The sequence below is a fragment of the Anolis carolinensis genome, chromosome 5 (genome assembly GCF_035594765.1).
Source record: "Anolis carolinensis isolate JA03-04 chromosome 5, rAnoCar3.1.pri, whole genome shotgun sequence".
In the NCBI taxonomy this organism is placed as follows: domain Eukaryota; kingdom Metazoa; phylum Chordata; class Lepidosauria; order Squamata; family Dactyloidae; genus Anolis; species Anolis carolinensis.
This window is the reverse complement of record NC_085845.1, coordinates 82,929,280-82,950,198: the sequence shown is the minus strand read 5'-3', so window position 1 is coordinate 82,950,198 and position 20,919 is coordinate 82,929,280. Positions and strand designations below refer to the sequence as shown.

Here is a 20,919-nt window from a genome sequence, read left to right as displayed (position 1 = left end):
CTGCATTGTTCACTCCTGGAGTGGCCTCAGCCATGAATTATAGAGCCATAAAGCATCTGGCCTGCGCTCTGGTCAAAAACATCAATTATACCTCTCAAGCCTTGGCATCAGTGGCAAAGGAAATGCATGAGCTGCGGGAGGCTGTATTAGATAACAGGGCAGCTATTGATTTCCTCCTATTGAAAAACCACTATGGCTGTGAGAGTGTAAGGCACATGTGCTGTTTTAATTTGACAGACCAGACTCCTATGATTCATAAATCCATCGAGGGTTTGAATGATTTGGCCTCAGGAATTAAGGAGACGACTGGATTCGACCTTAGTTTTCTGACTGACTGGCTCCCTTCTTTAGACTGGTTGAGGAAAGGATTTCTCCTCTTTCTAGCTGTAATCCTTTTCCTTCTAATAATAGGCTGCTGCTGGTCGCATTTGCCCGCTCTGTTCCAAATTTGTCGCAAAAAGAACCATTCGAACCCCTCTCAGCAGATGGCCATGCTGCCGCTAAGAGGTTATAATGTTTATGCGGTAGGGCAGGGGCGAAATAGGCTCCGCCCATCTCGCCCCGCCCTTACCGAGTGGGGAATATGATGACCGTCACCCCGACTTTCAAATTGAATTGAACACGCAGCGGAGAGTTCCGCCGGTCACCCACCAAAGGAACGGAGCGGGACCGCAACAGACTATTATTAAAAGACCTTTTTTTTCTTCATTTTCCTCTTCCCCGAACTGTGTAACAAATCCCCCCAATAAAAGTAACATTTATTTTAACAGTAACACTCTCTATCTGGTTATTTTGTATCTTTCCCTAACTCCTTCCTTCGCATGAAATCTCTCTCTCTCTCTCCCGTCCCTTTAACTCCGGTTGAGGTTTCTCTGCCATAGATTAACATGGCGGTCGATATAAATTGGCTCATATCTCTATCAAAATTACCCCTAGAACGCTCCTCTTTTAGTCCTAACCCTTTCTAAGGCTCCTGACTCGAAGACAACCAGCGGAACCGGAATCGGTCCAGTTTTCGGCACCTCAACAGCTGACTGTCAAACAGGACCGACGGCTCCTTTCAAGCCAAGCTGCTGCTTTATCCCGGGTTTTCCTCTCCCCGCGACTCGCGGAATGGTTTTCCCTAGCCCCTTTCTGTGAGTTGGGGATGGGGGGGATCGCTCTCTCGCTGGGGAGACATAGTTCTCCAAGGACCCTCATCCTTTACAGCTGCCGGGGGGTGCCCGGACGGGTGCCCTCCACGTTTTCATTCATACCTTCATGATTTTATGAAGGAGAAGAACATTCTTCCCCAGACCTACCCCTGGACTTATGAAATCCTATACTTCCAAAGACTGCAACCCACATGTGCCTCTTCCCATGCCATCTCTATGAATTCCTTATGAACTCTTTTTCCTCATGTATTTGTGAACTTCCATATTCTATGTACTTGGACACTCTCATGACTCACTGCTGTATGAACTTCTGATCGTTGGGCTAACCTCATGAATTGTGAAATCATACTGTTAGAACTCCACTTCTATATTGGGTTCCCCAGATGTTGTAAACTTCGTTTTTATCAAATGTTTTCTATTGTTTATATCATTCATGATTCCCCTTTATGCAATGTCACCCACCTTTATGGATTCTCCTTTATCTACCTATCTGCCTATATGTATTTATACTCTTTGGGATCCCCGGAAAATATGTGTTTTTCCCAGCTGGGTTTATGTTCCAACTTTATTTTAATTTTCATTTTATCCCATATAATTGTCAAATCATGAAATCAAATGGGAAATATTATGACCCCAACGTGAACCTTAGCCCCATGACTCAGACCTCCCTTCCCAAAAACAAAAGGATAATCTGCCACAGTTTAATCCAATCTCATTCCGATCGCATGGACAATATAGGGTTTAGAGTCACCAAATTCCTAAAGGTGACTCGCCCCCAAGGCAAACATTGTCATATCCCAGGCCAGGACGCCGCAGGAAGGCACCCTGTGGGGCCGTCAATGACGGCTCATCACCACCCATCACCACTTCCAGTCTGACACCCCAAGGCATATCTAAAATCTGTGAACGTGACAGGACCCCGGACACCCTTGATGGGTGCCATAAATTCCTTTAGAAATCGGCTGGGCCAGAATTAATCCGATGTTTCCTGTCCGGTCACCTCATTGTTTCTATAGCTCCCGCCTCCTCCTCTCTGATTGGCCCGAGGGGGGACAAAAAACGGCTCCCCATTGGGCCAGCAGGGCAAGGCGGGAAACGAAAGCCCGCCTCGTTCCAACTCTCAGCCTATCCGCGATCAGATGGGCAGGGAAGCGGGGCGGGAAATTCAAAGGGCTGTCAGACCGAAACATTGTATAAATATGACTTTATTTGAAACATATGTTACGCTAGTAGATTGAATGATCGCTATTAGCGTCCTTTTCAGCTGAATTGCTCAATAAAAACTCCTTGGCGGATTTTCCTTCAACTTGGCGGACCTTCTTCATTTCAGGCTTCAGGTTGTATTGCGGCTTATATTCTTCTTTTGGCTTCGCCAAGGTCCGTTCCCTCAGGACCGGATCGGCTTCCTTCTAAAGGGGCCCGATCCCCCAAACGCGGTCGACAACAGTAACATATGGGGAGAGTATCTCTCTCAGTGGACTACATGGAGCGCTGTTACTTTCCCGACGGAGTGGGATCTACTCATATTTGTTTTCAAATTGCTAAGTTGGCAAGCTGGGGCTAACAGCAGGCGCTCACCCCCGCTCCATGGATTTGAACCGCCGACCTTTTGGTCAGCAGGTTCCACAGCTCAGCGTTTTAACCCGCTGCACCACCAGGGGCTCCTTGTTGATATATTACTTTCTGTCATTACAGTGTTCCCTCACTACTTCGCGGTTCACTTTTCGCGGATTCGCTGTTTCATGTTTTTTCAATAAACTCTAAAAGATTATAAATCATAAAAAATTTACAATTTACAGCCTAAGGAAGGGAGGAAGGAGAAGCCAAAGGGAGAGAAAAGGAGCCCAAGTTGCAACGGGAGGAGAAGGAGGCGATTTATCAACACACGATTAGTTGATAATGACTTAAAATAGTGTATAACTACTAAAATAATATATGAATATTAAAATAAATATAGTGTCTCTACTTTGCGGATTTTCACTTATTGCGGGTGGTCCTGGAACCTAACCCCAGTGATAAGTGAGGGAGCACTGTATATACTGTTTTGCTATTCCAATTCTATTCCAGTGTTAAAAAAGTTATTATTTCCAAAATGGTTTTAAAGGAATAACCTGTTTGATTGTTGTATTAATTAAACCACTGCACCAGAGTCAGAGGAAAGCAAAGGCAAAGCCCCCTCTGAACAAATTTTGCCAATAAATTCCCATGATAGGAGCACCTTAGGGTTGCCCCAGTTAGAAATGACTGGCATAAAACAACAATCCGACTGGCTCTGATAGAAATGGAGTGAATTTTGAAATAGAAACATGCTGCCCTCTAGTGTACTCGAAGAAATCCCCAATTTTAGTTACAAAAAAGCAGCATGTCATTATATTAATTCTATTGCCTGCAAACCATATTGGAGGGCAGCAGTGAAGTGAAACATCATGTAAAAATCAATTCCTGGAATCCAGGAATCAACATCACCGAGAGCTTTTCTGATCTGCATACGGTTCCCTTTTACCTTGAAAATGGAATGAGTACCAAGAAACACAGTTCATTCCGAGCTTTTATTTCTTGCAACAATAACGAAAGGACCATGTTTGTAAAATGAAAGTGTGCATACGGTAAGAAACATATAACAGTTAATTTGTGACCTTATTAAGATTATATTTTGAAAAAAGACTGAGCTACTGTTGGTTTACCAATGGGACTTTCCCCCGTAGCCAATATACCTGATAATCTAAATCCACTTCCAGCTTTGATTAAAAGCAGTCTTAGGTTGGAACTACACTGCCCTATATCCCAGTATCTAGTCCCATATTACTTGCTTTGAACTGGATTATATGAGTCTACACTGTCATAATATGGAATAAGAAGATAACCTGAGATCAGATTCTGGGATATAGGGCAGTGTAGATCCAGCCTAAGTATTTTATTCACATCAGCACAATCAAATCCTTTCATAAGCAAAAAAACCCAATTGTAAAACATGACTTGGATTAGGGAAATTGCAGGGAAATGCATTTAAAACTTTTACTGCTCTCTGCTCCAAGATTTCAGATGGGTGTTTATAACAACACATTTGGAATGAAAATTGAAAGATATTTCGCTCCTTCACTCCAAGTCAAGGTTTTCCCTTCACTCAATGAGTGAAGCAGGAGTATGCGTGAGTTAAGAAATGTTACAAGTCCTTGGCCCAATCGATATATAGAGCCTGTCCTGGTCGTTTAACACTGGCATTGAGATAAGTTCGTCCATGATACCTGATTCGGCAGACTGATTTGGGGGGCATATAGTGGGCAGTGTTGTATAGAGTCAAGGATAGCTCAACAAATGCTAGAACAAGAGGCTAGATGGATCCTTAGATATGATCCTGCTAATTCCTATGCTGCCTGGCTGATGCTCCTGCTTACGCGTGTTGCAAAACCTATGCATATCTCCTTGGAAGAAAGGCAATTCACCACCTGCTTGCAATAAGTACGCAATACCAGTCAGTGATGTGACAATAATAAAATCTGTTAAATGTTCATGGTTACAACATAACTACAAAAAGTTCATTTTTCTCGTAAATCATTTCAGATTCTTAACTTTTGCAAGTCGCATATTTGTTTGATTGCTCGGTGATCTCATTTTTAATAGCAATGACTTGATCTTCCAGTTGTTTCAGCTGACCAGCCTTTGTTTGTTCAATCTGGTTCAGATCTTGTATCTTCTTTTCTAAATCTGAAATAAAAAAGTTGGATGGTGTGAAGAAGTGTATAATTATATTTTGTTTATAGATGATATGTGTATTTGATTTTGTTTAAACAGCCAGGTTTGGCTAAGTTAAAAGGGTGAGTATTTAAATTGACTATATGTATGGGGGAAGGTAGCCATCTTAGAGTGCTAGAGCAGGTTACCATAGCAACAGGGGCGGAGCCAACCGCCGCCTGGAAAGGAAAAAGGGGAATATTTTAAAACCCAGCAGTCTGTGATTTCCATTCACAGTGAAGGAACTGATTCTCAGGTGGAGAATCAGGGTGACTCAGAAGAATTTGAGTCAGGCCTAAAATAAAAGGATTTATTTTAGGAGTTGGTGATTCTCTAGTCATAGAGAAGGATCTGATTCTTGTGTGGAGAATCAGGCTGACTTAAATAGAGAGATTTGAGTCAGATTTAGGATAGACCAGACTAGGCAAGTTAGGTGATTTGTCTAGGGTCAGTTATAGAGTCTGTGGATTAGGGAACATTAATCCCAGGGGATCCAGTAGGATCAGGGTTTAGTGTAACTTAAAGAAATAAGTATTTTGAAAGTTTTAACCACCTCATAACCGTTTGTAACCATTAAGCGAAGTGCCTTTAATAAGTTATCTGAAACCATCAAGCTCTGTACCTGCAATAAACTTGTTTTGATTTTATTCTAACCAAGCCTCTGTCATACTCTCATATTAAGTTAAGTAACATCAACACCTGAAGTGGAACAAATAGAGAAAGCTTATAAGAACCAGTACCATCTGCCTGACGTCTCCATTGGTGGCAGCGAAGAAGAAGATAATCCAACAAATCATTAATTAACATCATCTCTCACAAAACATCTTTATTAAGTGGTGGTATCTGTGTGAGATTAAAAAGGGTTCCATCTCTGACACACATTCCTGTCAGACACCTCACCTCTGTACAATATTGGTGGCAAAGCTGAGGGGATTCAAAGAGGGATTCCATCCTCTGCCACCTCAGCTCCCTACATAAATTGGTGGCAGCGGTGGGATTCGAAGGGGATTCCATTCCCTGCCACATCAAGTCTCCACAGATGGTAAGCATTGAAAATGAAATAAAATCTTCGGGCTGACTCAGAGCCCTTATGCCCGTCTCTCAACATTTTAATCATACATGCCCTGATGATGTTTTTAATATTTGTCACAGCCAACCTTTGTGCAATAGTTCTGTAAGGCAATTCCTGCAGAAGAGGGTGGAACATGAGGAAGTTACTTCCTTGGTTACAACTTCAGATTCCTTCAACCATTCAGGTGAACATTTTTGGAAGATTGGGATTGTCCCCGTGTAAGCCACTCTGAGTTCCTTCGGGGAGATGGTGGTGGCATACAAAAATAAAATTATTATTATTATTATTATTATTATTATTATTATTATTATTTAGATGGAGCATGTTGTATTTTGTATTTGCTAGATAAAGGATGCTCAGATTGTATTCTGTGAGCAAAGATTCACAAAGAGCATGTTTGCATGTACTGAGTACTATGGCCAGGAACTATTTTTGCCCTTTGTGATGCACAATGGCTGGCGGAAGGATCCGGCCCATTCAAGTCAGTGAGAATGTCCCATTGGTTCTAAACTGTTTTTTTTCCTCATTCCTTCCATTTCCAGAGCTTTGGGCAGGACAAAGCAGAGAGATTGGAGAACAGGTAGGTGAAAGAACATTAAAATATCCCCTCCAAAAGTGAAAAGAGGGACAATTGGGTAATCTAGTGGAACCATAGGAAATCATAGCTCAGATTTTTCAAAGCAAACCAAGGACCTTTGGTGAAATCTTCACTTAGAAAAAACGTCTCCTTGTTAGGTAAAGGTAAAGGTTTCCCCCTGACATTACGTCTGGTCATGTCCGACTCTGGGGGTTGGTGCTCATCTCTATTTCTAAGACAAAGCGCCGGTATTGTCCATAGATTTCTCCAAGGTCATGTGTCCGGCATGACTGAATGGAGCGCCGTTATCTTCCCGCCGGAGCAGTACCTACTGATCTTACATTTGCATGTTTTTGAACAGCTAGGTTGGCAGAAGCTGGGGCTAACAGTGGGAGCTCACCCTGCTCCCCGGATTTGAACCACCAACCTTTGGGTCAGTAAGTTCATCACCTCAGCGGTTTAACGTGTTGCGCCATCGGGGGCTCCTTTTTGCTATACTACTTTTTTTTATCATTCTGTATTGTTTTGCTATTACAAATCTATTCCAATGTCAAAAGAATTCTCATTCTTTCCAAAATGGTTTTAAAGGAATAACCTGTTCGATTACTGTATTAATTAAACCACTGCAGCAGAGTCAGAAGATAGCAAAGGCAAAGCTCCCTCTGAACAAATTTTGTCAATAAATTCCCATGACAGTATTACCTTAGGGTTGCCCAAGTTAGAAATGACTGGAAGGAATATAACAGCAATTCGATTGACTCTGACAGAAATTGAGGTACAGTAGAGTCTCACTTATCCAAGCCTCGCTTATCCAAGCCTTTGGATAATCCAAGCCATTTTTGTAGTCAATGTTTTCAATATATTGTGATATTTTGGTGCTAAATTTGTAAATACAGTCATTACAACATAACATTACTGCGTACTGAACTACTTTTTCTGTCAAATTTGTTGTATAACATGAAGTTTTGGTGCTTAATTTGTAAAATCATAACCTAATTTGACGTTTAATAGGCTTTTCCTTAATCCCTCCTTATTATCCAAGATATTCGCTTATCCAAGCTTCTGCCGGCCCGTTTCGCTTGGATAAGTGAGACTCTACTGTAATTTTGAAATAGCAACATGCTGCCCTCTAGTGTACGTGATGAAATCCTAAATGTTAGCTTACAAATAGCATTCTGATGTTATTCTTTGGCATGACTGCTGGAGCAGTACCTATTGATCTACTCACATTTGCATGTTTTTGAACTGCTAGGTTTGCAGAAGCTGGGGCTTACAGCGGGAGCTCACCCCTCTCCGAATTTGAACCGCCAACCTTTCGGTCAGCAAGTTCATTAGCTCAGCAATTTAACCCATTGCACCATCGGGAGCTCCTTGTGGGTATACTACTTTCTATCATTATGTTTCTATAATTATGTAAGTTGGCAGAAGTTGGGACTAACAGCGGGAACACACCCCGCTTCCCAGATTCGAACCACTGATCTTTCAGTCAGCAAGTTCATCAGCTCAGCGGTTTAACCCGCTGCGCCATTGGGGGCTCCCTCCTTGTTAGAGAACAGTTAGTTAAATGTGGAAAGGAGAGACAGTTCTGTAAATTACAAAGAAGCTGATGGAAAGTAGGGGAATAAATCCTAATGACACAGGTAAGTATAAGAAATGACATGATTTTTATCCAATGATGACTGGATTTTTAAAATCCAAGGACGTTGGCTGTAATTTTGACCTCATATTACATTGACCACAACTATAGGTACAAGCAGAACAGTTGTTCTTGTGGATTTTTCTGCAAAGCGTGAAGCTCTCCTGAATCTACGCTCCTTTGGCCAGCTTTAGCAGACCCACCTTTGAAGATCTGTGCAGTGAGTTGTTTTGAGACATGGCACAGCAATGGCTATTTGGATCTACAGTAGAGTCTCACTTATCCAACATAAACGGGCCGGCAGAACGTTGGATAAGCGAAAAGATTAAGAAAAAGCCTATAAACATCAAATAATTTACAATTTTACAAATAAAGCACCATAACATCATGTTTCACAATAAATTGACGGAAAAAGCAGTTCAATACACGGTAACTTTATGTAGTAATTACTGTATTTACGAATTTAGCACCAAAATATTGCAATGTATTGAAAACATTGACTACTAAAAATGACTACAAATAACGCTAGAATTGCTGCCTAGAGAAACAGCAGTTGATCCGGGCAGGAGGCAGATTGCATTGGATAATGCAGGACAATAAGCGGAGGTTGGATAAGTGAGAGACTACTGTATTTGAATAGATTAAGTTTCCAGTTCTCCCTTTGTTTAATTTCGTTCTTCCATTTGAAATATTGCATGGATAACCATGTTTGAATGTATAAGTTTCTCTGCAGTTAACATGCTGGTTAGGTTAGAATATGAGGGCTGCCTCAATTTTTAAAGAAATAACGGATGCTCTAGTCATGTTTAGGAATAGATTTGGGGCCTTTGGTCAAAGTGGAAGGCATTAATCTTGCTTTTTCAGATGCTTAGATGCAACATTAGTTTGGATTTCTACTGATTTTCTTTGAGGGAACTGGGAGGGCTGGGGCAACACTGGTATCTTGGGATGGTACCGTTCCATTATCCGGGCGGAGGCCAAAAGGGGGCGCTAGTTAGAGAAGGATAGTCCATTTCACAGGGGGAGTTGAAGGAGGAAACCATCTCCCTGTTTTTGCTGATTATTCCTGCCCTCTCCTTCCCATGTCATAAACACGAGTTGTTTCCATGACAGCGACATGGTTGTGGGGAATAACAGGATTATTATGAAGCTGTAGGTTTTAGTTGGTTAAAGGACTCAATCTAGAGGGGCATAATTGGAGATTTGGTTGCCACACCTACTTACGATATGGGAAAGCTAAGACTAAAATATACTTTAATAGGCTTCCGATAACAACTAGCCTTTTAGCATTATGGAAAAGATATAAAGGGGCTGCGGCGGCACAGCGGGTTAAATCGTTAAGCTGCAGAATTTGCTGTCCAGGAGGTCAGCAGTTCAAATATGTGGAACGGGGTGAGCTCCTGTTGATAGCCCCAACTTCTGCCAACCTAGCAGTTCAAAAACATGCAAATTTGAGTAGATCAGGAGGTAGGTACTGCTTCATCGAGAAAGTAATGGTGCTGCATGCAGTCCTGCCGGCCACATGACCTTGGAGGTGTCTATGGACAACTCCTACTCTTTGCCTTACAAATGGAGATGAGCACCACCACCCAGATTCGGACTCGACTAGACTCACTGTCAAGGGGGAAACCTTTATCTTTATAAGGAAGGGATGGAGTCAAAGAGCCCGTTATGGCTGCGGTCTTTGGAAGCAGTACTAAAACCAACATATAATGAGGAATTGGGAATGTATAGGGAATACCTAATGGAAGAAAAAAGGACAATGGAAATTGAAAGAGCCACAGATAAATGACTGGTTTACCAACTACAGGATATATATAAAAATATATTAAAGTAGGGTTCTCCAAAAGGAAATTGGAGTTGAAGAATATTTCAGATAAAAGAAATAAAGGGATGATTTTCAGGTTATACAAATATATTCTAGAGTATAATCTGGAAGATAACTGAATAAAAACAGTAATGATTGCCTGGGTTAGAGATGTAGGGAAAATATAGACCTGGATAACTGGGAATAGTTATGGAATAAAGGATTTAAAATGTTAATAGCGGGTCCAATAGAGAAAACATGTACAAAATGTTCTATAGAAGTTATACGATGTCTGCTTTAATGGCTGAAAATGACAAAACCCAAAGGGGAGAATGTTGGAGAAAGTACAGAAAGGCACCTTTTTCCATGTTTGGTGGAAGTGTAAGGAGGCTAAAAATGTCTGGGAAAAGGTGATGAAAGAAACCAATGAAATGATTTCAAGAAAAACCCACAAAGATGCCTGTTGGGTTTGTTTCAAAAGAAAATGAGAAAAAAAGATGTAGAAGTTTGCCAATATAGTTTTGTCTCTGTGAGAGCTACAATAGCAAAGTTGTGGAAAGGGGGAAAAGAACTACTTATTAAAGATTTGAGAATAAAATTAGTTGAATATATCCAAATGGCAAACTTCCCCAATGGTTAAAAGGGGAGGAACTATGATGAGCTTGTTAAAAATTGAGTCTTGCCTTTGGGTATTTAAAAAAGAAATAGTCCAATGAGGAATTTATTAATATAATGATAAGGACAGTTTTGTTAGATGCTAGTTCCATACGATATGGTTTCGAAAGTCATGGATGGGGGTTCATGGGTAGGAAGAGGGAGGTTGTGGGATTTGAGAAATAATGTGTGCATTTCGATTGATGAAATATTGAAAAAAACTCGTCCTCGTCTCCCCCCCCCCCCCCCCCCCGGTAAAATGGGCTATCATTCTCTTACCCTTTTGGCCTCCTCCCAGATAATGGAACAGTACCCTTGGAATTGCTTTTCCTACCTCTATGGAGGAAGCAAAGATATTGCAATTTCAGTGGACAAAAATACAAGTTGGCCACCTTTTTGCTCTTTACCTATAAAATGAGATTTTTTCGTGGGAGGATTTCCTTTCCTATGTAAACAGTTGTGCTCTAATAACCCGAAATTTACCCTCAACCACAGAAGTCATGTCGGTAAGTACATTTTATTCCTCTTGCTCTACACATAAATGTATTCTTGTGTTTATTTCTATGGGATTCCTTTCATATGTTGTAAACTATTGTGCTCTAATGACCTGATATTTACCCTCAGCCACAGAAGTCATGTTGGTAAGTCCATTTTATTCCTCTTGATTCCATAGAAATGTATTCTTCTGTTTATTTCTATGGGACTCCTTTCAGTGGAAGGGTTTTCAAAGCAAACGACCTCAGAGGAGGCGGTGCCTTAAGAAAGATGCCTTGACTTGCTGAGTCTTTGGCTGGCCCCTGCCAGGTCAGTTTTTAGCAGTTTGGTTGCTAAACTGCCGAATTTCCCCATATATCGTATCACGAAACGGAACCTTGCACACCCTTAAAAGGTAATTTCCCCCTCTATTTCCATACCATTCATAACTTAGTTTGAAATGTTGTATCCTCAAACAGTAAGGTTATATAGTCTGCGTATTCTGAATGTAAGCCATTGAACCTCTTACTTGAATTGTTTTAAAAGCTTTAATCATGTATTTTAATCATGTTTGAACTGGTTTGTTGTAATACTTGTACAACTTGAATTCCATTTCAATCACGATGTTCTGTAATTGTTCTATTGTTATTGCTCTTTAAGTGTAATAATTCTTGGCTAGGCAGGAATTCTTCATTGTGTCCATGTTTAAGAGAGGTAGTTTGCTAAGCCTCTTTTAAGTCATGAGAAGCAAATTGGTGTTGCCCAGCTCAAACATTGCTACAAAACAGATGGGTGCTGGAGCAATGCCACAGCAACATGGTACCCGTGGGGATAGATGAGACCTCTTGGTCATCTTCCCATCTGATGGTCTGATTTGTTTCATATGGCGTATACTGTGAGAGACGAACATGGTTGTACTATGGCACACTGGTCAACTCATGCTCAAAATAGATACCAATGGAGGCAATATTGTGATCCATACGAAAGCTGAGGAATGGATCGTATGATTCTAAATGAAGTAAGTCAAGCAAATTTCTCTGAAAGGTTTTCTTTTCCTGAGAGAACACACTTGTGTTCTCTCAGGTTTTGCTTTTCCCCTTGTCGCATTGCCAGAAAAAAGCAAAAGACGCTGGCGGTTGGCGCTCCTGGCTTCCAGGATGGGGTTCAAGTCCCTGCGGGGTCCTCGCTGACCTCACAATGCGACTGGCATTTCCTTTTCCATGGGTGGTGGTGAACTTGCTCTAGCATTTAGTTTGAATTGCCATATAATCCAGGCTGAATGGCCTTTGGGGATCTCTTTGAACACTAGTAAAATATAGACTCTCTGGGAGTCCATTGGAGTCTCCTTCGACTAGGACTGGGACTGTTGTTTGGGGTTTGGTGGAGAGATGAGGACAACAAAGAGAAGGAGGATGGCAGCAGCCACCCTATTACTCCTGGTGGTGCTTTCAGGGGAAGCCAATGCACACCTTGGCTGATGAGGGCAAGGGGAACATTTTTTCAGCGACACACTGGCAGACAACAGCCGACACACCATTGTGTCATGCCACACAATTTGGAAAGCTGTGTGAGCAGAATAGAGGGATGCAATGTGCATCTACAACTAGCGTCATGATTTGGGCATTGGATTATGACTCTGGAGACCGGGGTTCAATTCCCAACTCTGCTGTGGAAACCTACTGAGTGACCTTGGCTGAGTCACATGCTCTAAAAACCGAGAAAACCCCATGAAAGATTTCCCATAAATTAGTAATGACTTGAAAAAACACATACATTTGCTTTTAAAAAATGGGTGATTGTAAAACTTTCACCAGTTTCCACTTTCTCATTTTTAAACAGTTGCTGTAATTCCCCCTTTCTAAATGGTCCATTATTTTGTTGGATTTTTCCACATATAGCTGATTTTTCCATATACAGTAGAGTCTCACTTATCCAAGCTAAACGGGCCGGCAGAAGCTTGGATAAGCCAATATCTTGGATAAGAAGGAGGAATTAAGGAAAAGCCTATTAAACATCAATTTAGGTTATGATTTTACAAATTAAGCACCAAAACATCATGTTATACAACAAATTTGACAGAAAAAGTAGTTCAATACACAGTGATGTTATGTTGTAATTACTGTATTTAGGAATTTAGCACCAAAATATCACGATATATTGAAAACATTGACTACAAAAATGGCTTGGATAATCCAGAGGCTTGGATAAGCGAGGCTTGGATAAGTGAGACTCTACTGTAGTTGGCCTTTTTGATTAAAGTGTCAACTTGTATTTACACGTACAAGCCAACTTCATGAGATGCAGTGCCTACCATCACTTCTGAGCCATTATTCTGCATTAGGGTCTGATTGGCAGAGCTCAAGATTCGAGCATAAGGCAAAGTTAAATCCTTAGCACCACGCTTGCTCTGGAACAGAGATATCAAACTCATTTTCACTGAGGGCCACATTTGTAATTGTAAATGTAACTATGTTGCCCTGGCACTGAAAGCCTCAAGGGTATGGTGGGCCAGATTCAGTCTGCAGGCCTTGCACTTGACATGTGCTCTAGAACCAATGTTGTTGTGTATTGTAGATAACAATACTGACTAGTTTATTCTATTACTTCTTTTCTCAGAAAAAAACTGCAAACGTCTTCTCTCAGAAGAATCCACATTAATTTACTGAAGACTTCTAAGGTTGTTCAAAATCACTGTTCTAGACTATGTCAACTGTACTAGATGTGTGTATGTATTTATGCATATGTATGGGTATGGCAACGCCATTGATTTCAAAGAGTTTTTTTTTAAGGCAAACAACACTAAGAGATAGTTTCACGAGTTCCTTCTAAAATGCTGCATAACCTACAGCATTTTAGTCACTGGTGGTATCCCATCCAAATACCAATGAAGACCCTCATATTCCTCTCCAGGAGACCGGGGGGGGGGGGAGGAAAATCCCTCCTCGTCCCCCCATCTCCTGGTAAAACCGAGACAGGTCCCGCTTTTTGGGCCCATCTGGATAGGCCTTGAGGAATACTATTTAAGGGGAAAAACAGTGTGAAACAGGTGAGAAATAAACCTTTGTCCGAAGCAGCAGATTCCTTTTTTTTCTCCTGCATTCCCTTCCAACACGCTCCACCAATATCTGCCCAGAGACATTGTAACATTCTCACGAAAACAAATATTAATCTGATACAAGGGATTCTCTTGTTGGGGATGAGATGTTTACCTGCTATTCTTTTAATCTTCTCTTCAGTTTCTTTAGCCAGATCCTCTGCCTCCCTTCTCAACTGGTTCATTTTCTCTAAAGTTGTCAAAGGAAGGCCTTTTGTTTTGAGTTTTTCTTGCAAATTGACATATTCTTTTTTAAGATCAGCAAAATCCTGCAACAACAAATAAAGTATGCGAAAATATTTCCCAATGAGTTATCTGAGAATGGAACATGAGTCCCTTACTTTGTTTAATTATCCTGTTTGGTCATCACATTCCTAGCCAAAAAAATTAATGCATTTAATAAGACACCCAAGGTACTAGATCAAACAAATAGGATTATATGAATAGTTCTTTTTTAAAAAATTATTTGATAAATCCAACAATTAACAATTTTTTTGCCATACGTTACTTATTTCAGTATACATTATTCCAAAAGTAACTATTTCTTAAATGACATTTTAAACGATCCTTGGAAATGCATCATCCACCCCTTATGCCCCCCCCCATTCCCCCTGCCCCCCCGGAACAGAAATTCAAAACATCATTACATCATTTTAACCGTGTGGAACACCTGGTTCAAGGTGGTGTATCTTTCGTCTCCATCTAGTTTGTCAATTAGCACAGACCATTGCCTGAATCAGTCTTAGGCTTTTTGTGTATATTTTTTTCCTTTGATTGGTGAAGTCATTAATTATATCTAATATATAAGCCCACCAAGTTTCTACATCCCATTTTGTATCATCTCTCCATCCTCAGGCTATCATGGCTTGTATTGCGGCTGTCATATATTTTAGGATCTCTGCCCAATTATTGTTATCTTTCTTTACCTTTATTGTGAAGTAAATAATATCTGGCTTTGTCCCATATTAATTCTTTCCCTATTATTTCTTCCATTACCTTTCTTATTTTACTACAAAAGTTCTGAATTTTTCTACGGTCCCACCACATGTGGGAGAATGAACCTATTCCCCCACATTTGTGCCAACACTTGTGTGCTAATTGGAGGGGGATTCTGTACCATTTAGAGATTATTTTCCTTTGGGTTTCTTTGATCCTTATATGCTTAATTTTATGAATATTATCAATCCAAGTTTCTCAGTAAAGTTTTTTTTCCTGTTTTCCTGTTTTCCAGTTCTCTATAAGAGTTGTTTTTGTGTTATAAGTTAAGGTGATTAGTTTGTCATACAATAGCCCAGTCATTCCTTTATCTATTTCTATTTTCCTTTTAATTATTCTATCCAGTGAAGTTTCAGCTGCTTCTCTTCTTTTCATGGCCTGAGCTTTACTGGGAAGACCTAACCATGCCATCCAGTTCCCTTGACCACATTTATCTTTTATTTTATCCCACTTTAATATTTCTCCATTGTGATCCATGAGGTTCCCAATCCTTTTGATACCATTTTCCTTCAGTGCCCTAATTAGATTCCTGAATGTCTTATCCTTATTTTCCAATGTTTCTAATGGGAATGGGTCAATTTTATTTATTTGTAGTTTAATTTGCCATTTTTTTTCCAGATTAACAACATTGTTAAACAAAGGCCTGCTTTTAAGTTCTTTAGGTCTTTTCTATCAATTCTCTCTCCCATTGACATTCCTTTTTGCCAACTATTTGCTTCCTTTTCTATTTGCACCCATTTTTTTGACCCTTCCAATTCGAATTCTAGCAACCACGCTAACTGACTTGCCTCAAAGTATGTTCCCAACGAGGGAGCCCCCATCCACCCATTTCTTGTTTACTGTAATATAAGAAGTTAGCAATTCTGTGTTTGTTTCCTCCCACTACACATTTTTTGATAGGGTTGTCCCATTTCTTCAACAAATTGGTAGGGATATTCACCGGGAAGGTTTGGAACAAGAATAAGAACTTTCCTAGCAAAAAAAAATAAAATAAAGTAAGACACCCAGGGTACTAGATCAAACATATAGGATTATATGAATAGCTCTTTCACACAGTTTGTTTTAAGTATATCTACACAGAAATCCATTAGTAGCACACAGAAGCATGTCCATGCCATCCTTTCCAACAGCAAAATAATCTTAATTTCTGTAGTAATCAATGGAAACAACTTTAAGGCACACAGCAACAACACATTTCCATATTTTTAATTAGATGTACTAGTTTTCTTTTTTTCAAATATGTTTTACCTTATTAGTTGCTGTAGCCTGATTCATTGCTTCTGATCCTGCATTTGTTATGTTTTTCTCATTCATTTGCATTTTAGTGTTTAAAGAGATAATTTCGTCTTCTAGCTCTGATTGTTTTTCTGAAAAGTTTTGTAATTCAGTATCAGTCCTTTTTGTTTGGTTCCCAATCTGCAGAAAAAAAATCATAATCAGATTGGTAAATATTACTAAAATATTGATGAAAGAAGACATTGAAGGGTAGACACAGACTTCAGTTGGTTCTTGCCCTTCCCAGCAGGTTCAGGCAAAAGCAAATAGTTGCAGGTTCTCATTGCTTGAATGGTTTTCTGAGACAACAAATATGGATCAGATGTTATTGTTTGCACAAATGCAAGCTTTCAAAATGTCTCAGATTAATTACAAAACATGTAAAAATACCTCTGTGATCATTGTTTTAGTTTCTTCTATTTTTCCATTTAACTTTGCGAGGTCATCTTGGGTTTGCCCTTGAATATTTTCCATTTCTTCTAAGTTTCTTATCAATTCATCAGGTGTTAAAAGAGCTTTTGTGACATTCCTAAGTGTAAAAAGGTCAATATCTTCAGAAACGTACAAGAAATCAATACATGATTATCATAATTATGACTAGCACAAATATGAACTGGGGTTAGAAACTCATTCCACAAACTACTCTTCCTCAACTGCATTTCTTTCTGATTAACATTTTTAACATGAGAAAATGGTGCACTGGGAGGTAGGGGTAGAGGAGGGATTCTTTTAACCCGTTCGGCACATGTTTTAACTATGTCTGGAAACGCCCTTAATCTCAGGAGAAGACAACAGCCAACTCCCTCTGAATAAATCTCACCAGGAAAACCTCATGATAGGGTCACCAAAAGTCAGACATGACTCCAAGGCACACAACAATGATCAACAGCAATTCCATTGTACTCCACAGCGTAAATGAAAACATAAATTTCCATGATTGAAGGATTATTTGGATACAGTAGAGTCTTCCTTATCCAACTTTTGCTCATCCAACGTTCTGTATTATCCAACACAATCTGCCTTTTAGTAATCGATTTTTTTGTAGTCGATGTTTTCAATACATCACGATGTTTTGGTGCTAAATTCGTAAATACAGGAATTACTACATACCATGTATCGAACTGCTATTTCTGTCGATTTGTTGCAAAACATGTTTTGGTGCTTAATTTGTAAAATCATAACGTAATTTGACGTTTAATAGGCTTTTCCTTAATCCCTTCTTATTATCCAATATTTTCGCTTATCCAACATTCTGCCAGGCCATTTATGTTGGATAAGCGAGACAGAACTGAGAAATGATGGTACTTACTCAGCTTTTTGTGCTTTTTCCAGAAGATTCTGTACCTCTTCCACATGCTTATTTAACTCATCCACATATGTTGCAGAGTCGTCACACTGTGTCATAAGGCTCTTGAATTTATTAAGCATATTTGTTAACTCCTGAGGCGTCACTGGCAAGCTGATGCCCAGAACATAATTGGCTACCATCTCTATGTCGTCCGGAGGGGCACTTTCCTCTTGGAAAAGTGAGGAAAAAGCAGTGTAAGTTGTCTGCCATTTCTGATAACTACACAGGGTTATTAACTTCACAGAACAACTGGATTTCTTATGAGATATTTAATGTTATCACAGTTTTGGTTATTTTTCTCATTGCATTGAACAATCAGTGTACATATGATTGATAGAAATTTATGTTTGGTATTCTGATTGTTTACAATCAAAATACTACAAATCCCTTATATAGGTATGAAATGATATACAGTGTTCCCTCACTACTTCGTGGTTCACTTTTCGCAGATTTGCTGTTTTGTGATTTTTCATTAACCTCTAAAAGAATAAATATAAATCATAAAAAATTACAATTTACAGCCTAAGGAAGGGAGGAAGGAGAAGCCGAAGGGAGAGAAAAGGAGCTCAACGGCAACGGGAGAAGAAGGATGTGATTTATCAACACATGATTGGTTGATAAAGACTTAAAACAGTGTACAACTACTAAGGTAATGTATAAATATTAAAATATAGTGTCCCTACTTCGTGGATTTTCATTTATTGCGGGTGGTCCTGGAACATAACCCCCACGATAAGTGAGGGAACACTGTATCTGCAATATTAATATTCAAAATTCCTAAGCATTAGGCATGGCTCTTTTCATTTCCCAAAACAGGTATTAAAAAGGATTTCTCCAACCCATTCTATAAACATCCATCTGTGTTAAGGATGGAAGAATCAAAGAAGAGTCTTAAAATGAATTTACCTAAAAGAAAATTCTTCAGTCTTTTGATGAGCAATTTAGTGTTTTCTCCTTCCATTTCTATTTGATTTTTACTTTCCTCCAGATCTCCATTTATCTGTAAGGTTTTCTTCTTAGTATCCTCAGTCATTCTTCTGATACTTTCAATCTATGGGCATAAAGAATGATCTGAGTCTTTTGGGGTTACTTGGTGCTGGAGGAAAATCCCGAGAGTGCCTTGGACCACAAGAAGATCCAACCACTCCATCCTCCAGGAAATAATGCCCGGCTGCTCAATGGAGGGAAGGATATTAGAGGCAAAGATGAAGTATTTTGGCCATATCATGAGAAGACAGGAAAGCTTGGAAAAGATTGTGATGCTGGGGAAAATGGAAGGAAAAAGAAAGGCTGACCAAGGGCAAGATGGATGGATGGTATCCTTCAAGTGACTAGCTTGACGTTGAAGGAACTAGGGGCGGCGATAGCTGATAGGGAGCTCTGGCGTGGGCTGGTCCATGTGGTCACGAAGAGTCAGAAACGACTGAGTGAATGAACATGTGTGTGTTTTACTAGATTAGTAAATTGCCTGAATGTATTAAATCTGTTGAAAGTAAGAATCTCATCATCTCCCCATCCTTACAAAACCTCTCTCTGATTTCCAGATCCAGGTGGGGCCTAAATTTTATCCCTAAACCAGGTTTGAAAAAACAAGATGGACAAACTTAAATCTTGTCTTAGGAAATATAGTACTTGTATTCTTGGATATACTTGGATTCATTCTTAGGTTTCCTTATGCAAATGCTAGTCCTAAATAGAACTGGAATTTCAATCTACCTAGTGCAGACATGGGCAAACTAAGGCCTGGGGGCCAAATGCGGCCCCTTGGGTGGTTACCTCAGGACTTCTTCATTTTCCTTGTCCTCTTGGCATAAAGACACAGTGGCCAGCTGCATCCTTATGCCAAAAAGATGAGGGAGGAAAGCACGCAGCAGCTGAGAGCTCTCTGGAGCATTCTCAGCCACTAACTGTCTCACCCTCCTTTCGGCATAAGGACAGTTCAAGTGACCCCATTCTTATGCCAGGAGGACAGCTTGAGGAAGGCACACAATGGCTGAGAGCCCTCCAAAGCACTCTCAGCCACTGCCTGTCTTGCCCTCCTCCTGACATAATGCCAAGAGGACAGCCCGAAGATTTGGGAGGGGGGGAGATTGGGAGGGAGGATTGGGGCAGTTGCCATATGTCTTGCCTTTCTCCAAGCATAAGGATGGGGTGAGTAGGCCAGTCCTTATGCTGGGATAACAACCTGAGGATGACCCAGGACCTGCCCTGCCCTTTCCTGGCCCTCCCCTTCCTGGGCTCATCCTACCCAGCATGTGCCCAGCACCCCTCCCTCCTGGCCGGGCCCGCAATATGGCCCCAAGACAAAAATGTTTACCCATGCCGGAACTTAGTGTATTTTAATATTCAAAAAAATGACAAAATGAACAACTCTCATAACTCTAAACTGAGTCCAGATGTAAGGTAATAGTTGAATTCAGCAATCCTTGATGTCGCTACTGGGCGCTCACTATGAATTTTACGTCTCTCCATTTTGGCATTCCGTCCATGAAATAGGGTTATATAGATTTATCCAGAAAAGAAAATACTCCTCAGAGAGCAAGAATGTTATATATGCAACAAAATGATATTGAAGCACACCGTTACAATACCTTATTGTCAAATCCTTGTATCTGATTGGTCAAGTTATGTAATAATATCGCTACTTGACTGGCGTTTCCAATGGCATTTGTTGAAAGAGGGAGAGCTCCATTACAGCCTGGACCACCACAGTGTTTTTGCCCCTGCTGATCTTGGCATAAGGCTCCTCCACAACCTGCCCCAACACAGGGCAAGTTTTCTGATACTCCACATATCTGCATAAAAAAATTATAGAGTAAGGAGATTGTCTGTGTTTTCACACTCCTCCACTCTCACATAAAGCAGGAAAGAGAAAGAATAGGACCTGGCATGAATCAAAAGTATTGGATCATGTCTTTTGTGGGATTTTTGCTGAGATATATCCAGAATTAAAAAAACAAAACAACCTCTGTGTGGAAATAAAATGTTACTGCTATTGCCCGTACTGGGTACTGTCTATGTATTATCTTTTAAACCAGGGGTCCTCAAACTTTTTAAGTGGAGGGCTGATTCACGGTCCCTCAGACTGTTGGGGGGGGGG

General features: G+C 40.3%; 1 protein-coding gene across 2 annotated transcripts in view; it reads right to left on the bottom strand.

Moving 5' to 3' along the window:
• Nucleotides 1-3,677: 3,677 nt before the first annotated feature.
• lamb4 (laminin subunit beta 4) overlaps nucleotides 3,678-20,919 on the bottom strand; it is an 83,053-nt gene continuing 65,811 nt past the window's right edge. For both annotated transcript variants that reach the window (XM_062981697.1, XM_062981698.1), the window contains exons 29-35: nucleotides 20,411-20,614; nucleotides 18,726-18,870; nucleotides 17,781-17,988; nucleotides 16,862-17,000; nucleotides 16,445-16,612; nucleotides 14,316-14,469; nucleotides 3,678-4,859 (exon numbers count right to left, since the gene is read on the bottom strand). In XM_062981697.1, the coding sequence (XP_062837767.1) occupies nucleotides 4,720-4,859; nucleotides 14,316-14,469; nucleotides 16,445-16,612; nucleotides 16,862-17,000; nucleotides 17,781-17,988; nucleotides 18,726-18,870; nucleotides 20,411-20,614 (1,158 nt within the window). In that variant the 3' untranslated portion in view covers nucleotides 3,678-4,719. The remainder of the gene's footprint in view (nucleotides 4,860-14,315; nucleotides 14,470-16,444; nucleotides 16,613-16,861; nucleotides 17,001-17,780; nucleotides 17,989-18,725; nucleotides 18,871-20,410; nucleotides 20,615-20,919) is intronic.